Source organism: Peromyscus eremicus, chromosome 9, assembly GCF_949786415.1.
Source record: "Peromyscus eremicus chromosome 9, PerEre_H2_v1, whole genome shotgun sequence".
Classification (NCBI taxonomy): domain Eukaryota; kingdom Metazoa; phylum Chordata; class Mammalia; order Rodentia; family Cricetidae; genus Peromyscus; species Peromyscus eremicus.
The window spans coordinates 69229406-69240200 of record NC_081425.1 but is presented as its reverse complement, the minus strand read 5'-3'; the positions used below and the strand labels follow the sequence as shown (position 1 = coordinate 69240200).

At 39.2% G+C, this 10795-nt stretch overlaps 2 gene segments (V, D, J or C); both read left to right on the top strand.

The window, feature by feature from the left end:
• The first annotated feature begins 384 nt into the window (after window positions 1–384).
• Window positions 385–912, top strand: LOC131919012 (T cell receptor alpha variable 13-1-like). The segment is given in 2 exon segments: window positions 385–436; window positions 599–912. Coding segments are annotated over 2 exon segments (366 nt in total).
• A 6433-nt stretch (window positions 913–7345) lies between these two features.
• Window positions 7346–10595, top strand: LOC131919011 (T cell receptor alpha variable 10-like). The segment is given in 2 exon segments: window positions 7346–7391; window positions 10234–10595. Coding segments are annotated over 2 exon segments (408 nt in total).
• Window positions 10596–10795: the final 200 nt, after the last annotated feature.

Here is a 10795-nt window from a genome sequence, read left to right as displayed (position 1 = left end):
AGAACATGTGCCTCTCTCTAGTTTATTAATAATGACTCAGTAGTATGTAAAGAACCACCCCAAATCTCCACATATTACCTCTGTCTAAGATCTAAGGTCACTTTGTTGAACTTCTATGTTATTAAGAAAACATTCATTCACAGCATTCAATAGTTAGAGATGTGGCCACAAGATGGCAGTAGACCGCAGCTGGTGAAAAGTGGAAAGGTCTTTTCATTGCATTCTGATGGAAGAGGTGAGAACTGAAGTATTTGTTTTCTTATTGGCTGGGTAGATAACACAAGAAGCTACTCTAACTGTCAGAGAAAAGGGGAAAACCTCGAAATATAAAAAGCTGGCTTGGCAAGAGATGGCAAGTCTACACTGATCCCAGGCCGGAGAACAATGAAGACATCCATTCACACTTTACTCCTGTTCTTGTGCCTGTGGATGGACTGTGAGTTGAACACTTGGGGTCAAGGGAAAACACTTGGTGTATATTTTTATATATCCAGAGGAAATCTATTTCATACAGTTTCCTCTAGTTATTGTGGACAACGATAATCCAGCAGAGCACTGTCTGACTGCCCTCCTCCTTTCTGGTTTTCTTTCTGTGCAGGGGAGAGCCATGGAGAGCAGGTGGAACAGCAGCCTTCCACTCTGAGTGTTGGAGAGGGAGACAATGCCATCATCAACTGCACTTACACAGACAGTGCTTTCTCATACTTCCCTTGGTACAAGCAAGAAGCTGGGAAGAGCCCTCACTTTGTGATAGACATTTTTGAAAATGTGGACAGAAAGCAAAACCAGAGACTTACCATTTTATTGGATAAGAAAGCCAAAAAATTCTCCCTGCACATCACAGCCACACAGCCTGGAGACTCTGTCACCTACTTCTGTGCAGCAAGTGCACACTGGTTCCCAGGCACCTGAAGCCTGTTCTCAAACTTGCTAGTGGGGCTGGAGCCCCATCCACATCCTGTGTCTTGTAGTAAAGCACTTGTCACATTGTTTGTTTGAAATGGAAAGTAACATACAATATTCAGAGCATAAATGAGGAAGGCTCAAAGTGATGAGAGACATAGAGACAGAGACACAGAGACACAAGAGAGATAGGGACAGAGAGAGAGAGACTTTGTTATTTGTTGCTTAAGAGTTTATTATATTATCTTTATTTAAAATGCCTGACAAAATGTGTGTGTGTGTGTGTATGTGTGTGTGTTTCCAAACACACACACATATGTTACTTTTGTATTGCTGTGAAGAGCCACCATGAAGAAGGTAACTTAAAGAAAGAAATAGTTTAATTGGAGGATTGCTTAGAGTTTCAAAGATGAGTCCATGATCACCAGTGACAGGGAGTATGACAGTAAGCAGGTAGGCATTGTGCTAGAGCAGTGGAAGGGAGCTTACATGTTGAGACAACAGCCATGAGGTGGGAGTAGGGGAGGGGTGGGAGGAAGGTGGGGAGGGAGAGAGAATGCAAGAATAGCAAGAGGTTTTGAAACCTGAAAGTCCACTCTTAGTGACAGTCCTATTCCAACAAGGCCACACCTCCTATTCCTTCCCAAACAGTTCTATCAACTGGAGATAAACCATTCAAAGATATGAGCCTATGGGGGACATTCTCATTCCAGTCACCATAAGGGGTGGGAACTACACTTATCTGTGGGTATAAGGTTACATATTTGGAATACAATTAGAAATTATATTGTTTTAGGGAAATGACATTAGTGTTTCTCATCAAGGGTTATGGCTTCATCAGCCATGTGTAGTGGGCCTGGCTTATAGTACCAGGCATGAATTTCAAGTCATTGAGTGGGCCTTGTGCTGGCTAGTTTTATGTAAAATTGTCGCAAGCTAAAGTCTCCCCTTCAATATCTGGACAATAGCAATAGACTATATTGTTGTGTGGGTGATGGGGCTCATGGACTCTCCTGTTCAATAACTGAAGAAGAGATATGCCTGCCACTAGTTTGTTTGTTTGTTTGTTTGTTTGTTTGTTTGTTTTGTCTTTTGGTGGGAATCATTGTCACACCAAATGTCATAATTTCTTTAAAACATATGTACATATGTATACATATGAAGTTATATATGCAATTTAAGTAAACATAAAATAATATAATTCACTATGGCTTTTCAAACATTCTTAGTGTTGTTTATCTCTCCTCTCTCTCTCCCCAACTATACTTCCTTCCCCCCCCCATCTGGTAGAGGATTACCCCAACTTACCCATCTCTCCTTCATAGCTCCTGCATCCTACTATTCTCCTCTAAAGAGCTTGTTCTACTGATCCCCATGATTTCTTTTTACTCTCCTGGTATCTGCAGTTGCTCCAGATGATATATTCACATCTGAAGATTCAGAAACAGGATCTAGAAATAAGTAACTATATATGGCATTTGTCTTTCTGAGTCTGGTTACTTTACTCAGTATAATATCTTTTAGATTCATCCATTTACCTGCAAATTTCACAATTTTATTTTTCTTTTCAGGTGAATAGAATTCCAATGTGTACAAGCACCATATTTTCATTATCCATTCATCTGTTGAAGGACACTTAGTTTGTTTCTAGTTCCTAGCTCTTGTGAATAGAATGGCAATGGACATGGCTGAACAAGTACCTGTGGAGTAGGATGCCATGTCTGCTGGGCATGTGCCTAGGAGTGGTATAGCTGGGTTATGTGGTAAATCTACTTATAGCTTTTCAATGATTCACCACACTGATTTCCATAATGGCTGCATCAGTTTGCAATCCTACCAATGTGAATGTGTTCTTCTTTCCCATATCCTTGTAAATACATTTGCTGTGAGTTGTTTTCTTGATTTTGACTATTCTGGCTGGGGAAGGATGGAATCTCAATATAGAAGAAGAATGAAATTAGACCTGTACTTACCACTTTCACAAAACATTAACTCAAAATGGATCAAAGACCTTAATATAAACCCTAAAATGCTGAAACTGCATAAGTAAGCTTACAAAATATTTGAATTGTATTTCACTAATTGCCAAGGATGTTGAACAATCATTCAGATACTTGTTAGACGTTTTGATTTCTTCTTTTGGAAACTATTTTGGTGCATGCCCAATTTTTAAATTGTGTATTTGTTTTGAGTTGTTTATATGTTTTGATAGTTTCCTCTATCAGATGTATAGTTGGAAAGATTCTTTCCCCTTCTGTGGGGTGTTTATTTTTCTCTATATATTTCTTTAGCTTGTACAGATGCTTTTCCGTTTTATGAGGTCACTTTTGTCAATTGTTGACATTAATTCCTGGGCAATTGGGTCCCATGTAGAAAGTCCTTCCTAACTCTTCATCTTCTAAGGTTGCCTGTGTTTTCTTCCAGAAGGTTCATTGTTTCATGTTTCATTTTTAGATCTTTGACCCTCTTAGAGTTCATTTTTCCTAGGTGATAGATATGGGTCTAATTTCCTTCATGTATATGTGAACGCCCAGTTTTCTCAGCACCACTTGTTGAAGATGCTGTCTTTTTTTCAATGTGTATTTTTGGCATCTTTGTTAACTATCAGACAGTTATAGTTACATGTACCCATGTTTCAGTCTTCTATTTTGTTCCACTGGTCTTCATATATATTTTTGAAATGGTACCATCTTGTTTTTATATAACTGTGAATGAAATTGGACCCACACCTATCACCTTCACAAAGAATTGACTCAAAATGGATCAAGGACCTCAATGTGAAACCTGAAATTTAGAAACTTCTAACAATATAAAATCTGGAGTGGTAAACCTCTATCATCAGCATTATTCTTTCTGCTGAAAATTGCTTTAACTATCCTGCCCCTTTTGTGGTTTCATATACATTTTAGAACTTTTAAAAAATATTTCTTTGATGAATGTTATAGGGAGTTTGATTGGGACTTCACTGAATCTATGAATTGCTTTTGGTAGAATGGTCATTTTCACAATACTGTTTCTACCAATCCCTGAACATGATAAGTATTGTCATATTCCAGTGTCTTCCTCAATCTCTTACTTCATGTAAGTTTTGTTTAAAGAGTAGGGATCTTTCACCTCCATGGTAAGGTTTATTATTAGACCTATTTGGTAGCCACTGTTAATGGGAGTTTTCCATAATCTCTTTCTCAGCACTTATGCTGTTGGTGTATAGGAAGACTACTGATTTTGCCAGCTGATTTTGTATATTGCCATTGTACTGAAATTGTTAATCATTTCTAGAATATTTGCAGTCTCCTATGTATAGTATCCTATCTCCTACAAACAAGGATACTTTAATTTCTTCTTTCTCTGCTTGTAGCCCTTTAATGGCCTCCTCTTGTCTCTAGATAGTGCTTCAAGTTCTACGTTGGAAAGGAGTGGGAATGGTGGGCAACCCTTTCTTATTTCTTGTTTTAAAGAGATTGACTTGAGGTTTTTCTCTGTTCAGGATGGTGTTAGCTGTGGGATTGTCACATATAGCATTTAAAATGTTTAGGCATGTTCCCTCTAGTCCTACTCGATCTAGGACTTTCATCATGAAAGCATGCTGGATTTTTCCAAAGGTCTTTCTGCATGTACTGAGATCATGTGACTTTTGTCTTTAAGTCCATGTATACGATTTATTACATTTATTAACTATATACAATGACTACATAAATATATACAATAACTATATACTATTGTATATAATAAATATATTCAAACTAGTATATTGAACTATCTGTGCATTATGTAGGATCATTTTTATGTAAGCCTGAATGATGTTTGTAGGTATTTTATTGAAGATTTTTGGATCTATGTTTATCTGAGATATTGGCCAGTTTTCTTTTTCTGTTGTATCTTTACATAGTTTTGATATTATGATGATAATGTCTTCATAGATGTTTGGAAGTCCCCCTTCTACTTCTATTTTTAAAAATAATTTAAGTAGTGTTAGTTATTAATCTTTTCTGAAAGTCTGCTAGAATTCACTTTTTAATATATCTGGGGCTGGACCTATTTAGTCAGAAAGAATTTTATTCCTGTTTCAATCCATTTATTTTTTACAAGTATGTTTAAATTTTTGGTTTCTTTTTGGGTTAAGTTTTGTGGTTTGGATGAATCTAGATGTTTATCCATTCTCCTTACATTTTCTAACTAAATGGAATATGGGTTTTACAGTACTCCCTTATAATATTTTGAATTCCTTTGGTATATATTGTGATGTTTCCCTGTTCATTTCTGATTCTGTTAAATTGGATTGTTTCCGGACCAGGGGTCTGTAATTATGTTTATCTTCACAGAGAGCTAATTGTTGGATTCATTAATTCATTATACTGATGTCTTTGTTTCTATTTCATTAATTCCTGCTCTGATTGTTGTTATTTCTTGTTTTCTAGTAGATTTGGGTTTGGTGTGTTCTTGCTTTTGAAAATTCTTTTTTTATTTAATATTTTTCTATAATATAATTTGATAATTCCCCCTCTGCCAGTTCCTCTCAGATCTTCCTCCATCTCCTAACCCATCCAACTTTTTGTTCCTTTTCTCTCTCCTAAAAAAATAAATGAAAATAAAAAACTCAAGTAACTAAAAAAATACCCTATGAAAAATAAAATACAAACTATTGTGTGCTATTGGAATCATTCATCACCTATGGCTCTTACATTCTTTTTGCCTCCTCTTCCACATAGATCTCTGAGGCACTGAAGGGGAGAACTTGGGTGAAAAAATTCCATTTAGGACTGAGTGCTTCAATGTCTCTCCCTTTCTGCAAAATGACCAGCTGTGGGTATCTATGTTAAATCTCATATACTCCTGGAAAAAGCTTTTCTGATGAAGGTTAAGTAATGCACTGGTCCATGTGCACAGCAGAAAGTTATTAGGAGTCATTTCATTTCTACGTTCTTTTAGCTAAATAGAAGTAGCAGGTTTGTCCCTAAGTCCCTGTCCTACCCATCTTCAGGTTTGTAGCAACTTTAGTGGTGTCAGGAATGGGTTACATTTCATGGAATGGGCTTTAAGTCCAATCAAATAGTGGTTGATTACTCCCTTAACTTTTGTGCCACTATGTCAATAGTACGTCTTGCAGGCAGGTCACTGTTATATTTCTCAGGGTTTGTAGCTGGGAGATATTTATTATTGCCTTTCTTCTCTGATAGTGTACTTTCCAGTAACGTGAATGCTAGTCAGTAGGAGACAAGTGTCCAGTTAGGCACTAGCTCAGCTTCTCTATGTTTGATAACATATGTAAGTGTTGTCTTCAGCAACAGGGCCTTCCTATTAGATTGTGGAGAATAACAAATAGCCTTTGCAATAGCCCACCATGTTCAGGGGTTTCCATGAGGCCTCTTTGGCCAGTGACTCATCAAGATGTAACCCATTCCCGGCACTGTAGGTTTTCCTTGGTGATGTAAGATGCCTAGTTGGGGTATTGTCTGTCCTATCACTTAGTGTCTAATTAGATTCCTTTTATATGTATGTATATTTTAGGACACCTCTACAGTAGGAGGTTCTTATATGGTTTTTCAAATGGCCTTGGTGTTAGTTGTCCCTCCCCACATTCCCTTCTTTACCTTTGTCTTCCATCCCCTCCCTATTTAATTCTCCTGCACTATATTCTATTTCTTCTTCATTCTCCTCTCTCCTAGTCCCTTATCTGGTACCTAACTTTTGTGATTATTTGGATTGTAGCATTCCTATCAAAAGCTGAAAAGCTAATGTCCACATATAAGAGAAAACATGCAATATTGTCTTTGGGGTTTAGGTTACCTCACTCATGTTGATTTTTTTCTAGCTCAATCCAATTACCTTCAAATTTCATCATTTCAGTTTTTTAACATCCCATTGTGTAAATGTACTACCCTGTCAATCACCCATCCATCAGCTGATTGACATCTAGGATGTTTCCAATTCCTGTCTACTGTGAATAGGGCAGCAAAGAACATAGATGATTGAGTGTCCCCACAGTAAGGTGATGAAGTCCTTTGGGTATATGCCCAAAAGTGCTATAGGTGGATCATAATGTAGATCTATTCCTAGATTCCCAGGGAACCATTACACTGATTTCCATGGTGCCTGTACAAGTTTGCACTACCATCAATAATGAATGAGTGTTTCCCTTTTCCCACATCCTCACCAACGTGTTCTGTCATTAGTTTTATTATCTTGGCCATTCTGTAATGGGTAAGATGATAGCTGTCTTTACATGTAGAAGGTCTTAAAGACTGAACATATGCCTTATTAAGACAAGGGAGGAGGCACAGGGTAACATTCATCCTCAGTTCAGTTCCTGTCCACCAGGGGGTTCAGTTTCCCAACAGAGGCTCATTTCCTGTGTGATTTGTACCTGAGGAGGCTCATCCTTTCTGGGAGTTTACAATTCTTCATGCTAAGCATCAAGACCATTTTCTAGATGACGCTAAAGATGAACTCTTCTCCAGGCTTCGTGACTGCGATACTCCTCATACTCGGTAAGTAAAGGGATGTAAACAGCAAAGTCTTTAGCTGTAAGTTATCTAAGAGCATTATCCTCGGGGTGACACAGAACTCTCTCTCTCTCTCTGTCTCTCTCTCTCTAGGAAGGACCCATGGAGACTCTGTGACTCAAACAGGTGGCCAAGTGACCATCTCAGAAGGCCGGTTCCTGACAATAAATTGCACATATTCAATCACAAATATAGTGTTCCCTACTCTTTTCTGGTATGTTCAATATCCTGGAGAAAGTCTACAGCTCCTCCTGAAAGTCATTACGGCTGGCGAAAAGGGAAGCAGCAGAGGTTTTGAAGCTACATACGATAAAGGATCCACTTCCTTCCACTTGCAGAAAGCCTCGGTCCAAGAGTCAGACTCAGCTGTGTACTACTGTGCTCTGAGTGACACAGTGTCACAAACTGCAGGGGGAGCTGAACACAAACTGAGAGGCAACAGGTGGTCTGGCTGCTGAGCACCTGCCTCTGAAATCCCTCTGGCTTCAGCATACCCTGTGGTATGTGGACTTACAATCTCTGTTGGTGAAAATAATGTAAATGTTCTCATGCCAGACCATACAACTTCACAAACTATTAAAAGAATGAAGCAGTCGCTGGGGCCAGATCTTAAGTTATTTTCCTGCAGTGCTGGGAATCAACCCAGAGCCTTGAACTTGCCAGGCAAGTGATCTGCCACTGAGCCACATTTAAAACCTTATCTATCTTTAGATAATTAAACATGCTGGAGAAAGAGACATTTGCGTAATGTGACCTAACAGGGTTTGGTAGGAAACGTGCCAGAAAGCATGCCATTCTTCCCTTACAAAGCCCTGCAGAATTTTTAAGTAGGAGGAGGATCAGGAACTCAGGTGCAAACAGCGACATGAAGAGCTAAAGGGAGGGACACTCATTGTGCAGGAGACAGGTCACTTTCAGGGTAAATCAGACAGGATTTCTTCTATTTGGGGGAACCCCATTATCATTTTTTCCTCCTCCTCCTCCTTTTCCTCCTCCTCCTCCTCTTCCTCCTTCTCCTTCTCTCTCTTTCCCTCTCTTTCTTTGAGATGGGGTCTCTCTATGTAGCCTTGACTGTCCTGGAACTCTTGGTAGACCAGGCTGGACTCAAACTCACAGAGAAACCCCTGCCTCTGTGTCCCAAGTGTTGACAATAAAGGCAAGAGTCACTATGCTTAACTAACATTTTTCTCTTATACCCTTCAAATGATCACATGAGATCCACCTATTTCACAGTGAGATTTAGATTAGTGTTAGATCTGGGTACTGTTGGCTGGCCCCACTGTCATAAAACCAGTGATCACACTGTTTTTACCTCTCGTCATTCTCTATTAGGAACGTGTTTTGTCCTGTATGAATGGACTATTCTAGTTTCCTTTTGATTTCTCAGGCAAGCTATGTTTCCATTCCTTTGCTTTCTCCATCTCTCTGCATCAGATCTCAGATGTACAGTAAACCTTCACTTATTCAAACAACTTTCACATTTTCATTGGCTTCAATTTCACTGAGAAATGAGAAGCATTAAGAAAGGAATTTTCGGGCTGGAGAGATGGCTCAGAGGTTAAGAGCACTGACTGCTCTTCCAGAGGTCCTGAGTTCAATTCCCAGCAACCACATGGTGGCTCACAACCATTTGTAATGAGATCTGGCACCCTCTTCTGTATATATAATAAATAAATAAATCTTAAAAAAAAAAAAAAGAAAGAAAGGAATTTTCAAGACCTTCAGCACTTACCACTTTTCAGTACCTGTGCTGGATCCTGGACTTTTCCTCTGTCAGTGTTTAATTCAGGAGCACAGAGTACTGCCAATCCTTAGCATCTGTGACCACATTTGACAACAGCAGGTCTTGAAAAGTATTGTTGAACTAATAATGGCTGATTAAAAGTCCTACCATTACCATGAGAGCAGAATTTAACATTCACTCAAAAATATATTGTATGCAGACATGAAATTGTCAAAGAATTGATAAAAATATTTATTTTTTAAACAGATTTTTAATGTATCTGTTTCTTGACAAAATTTATTTTTTAAAAGTGGTGACACAGTAGCAAATAGAACAAGGCAAAAGTCACATTAAAGGAATTTACATTTTAGGTTCAGACTAAGTTCAGGCTAGTCATTACCACTAGCCTCTGCCATGAATCATCTATTCAAACCTTGAAAAATCATTAGGCATCTGCTTTCAGATGAAGAAAGTAAACATTATTTGTCCTGTCTAATGTCCTATGTAGAGCTAGAATTAAACTGAGGCCCTGAAATAGAATCTGACACTCCACTGTGTTTCTATGGATAGGTAAGAATTTACACCTGGAATCACATTGCCAGCAGTGAAAAGGAACTGCAAAAAGTTTACCCAAAGGTCTTGAGCAAGTCCAGCTCTCACCCCAAGATGGCAGTGTTTGCATTGGTCCTGTCTCCAGGAGCTGAGGTGTGTATCAGGTCTCTGATTGGCTGGCTGTACTTCCTGAGCCTTCCTTTATGTTACTGTTTCTATTTCATCAGAAACAGCTGGTGAAATAGGCAGCAACTTTGGGGCAGACTTCTGCAGAACAACAATGGAGAAGCACCTGAGTGCCTGCTGGGTGGTTTTATGGCTGTATTTCCAGTGTAAGTTAGAGGAGGTTTTAGCCAGGGGCCATAGGAAGTCAAAGAATATTTTTTTTTTATTTAGGATTTGGGGAAAGATGTAATTTCTTTGGATAGATGGAGGAAAATAGGCCTATTCCTAGATCACCTGAGATTCATGTGTAGAGTAAAGAAGGATATGAACTACAAGTACAGAGTGTGGATGATTGATTTCTGGAATTTCACACTGTTTTCTGAATAGGGGTTGCTGGGAAGACCCAAGTGGAGCAGAGTCCCAAGCTCCTGGCTGTCCTGGAGGGAGAGAACTGTGTCCTTCATTGCAATTACACTGTGAGCCCCGCTGGCAACTTAAGGTGGTACCGACAAGACACAGGCAAAGGTCTTATGTCTCTGGCAGTCATGACTTACATAGAGAACAAAAAGTCAAATGGAAGATATTCAGCATCTCTGGATGCAGATGCTATGCACAGCACCCTGCACATCACAGCCTCCCAGCTCGAGGACACTGCCTCCTACACCTGTGTGGTGGGAGCACCATGTTCCACAGATACTTGCAGCCAGTACCAAAACCTGGTCCTGGAGGCTTCAAGGAGGCAGAGGTGACAGAACAGTCTTTTTTTTTTTTTTTTTTTTTTTTCTTTTTTTGGTTTTTCGAGACAGGGTTTCTCTGTGTAGCTTTGCACCTTTCCTGGAACTCACTTTGTAGACCAGGCTGGCCTCGAACTCACAGAGATCCGCCTAGCTCTGCCTCCCGAGTGCTGGGATTAAAGGCGTGCGCGACCACTGTCCGGTCAGAACAGTCT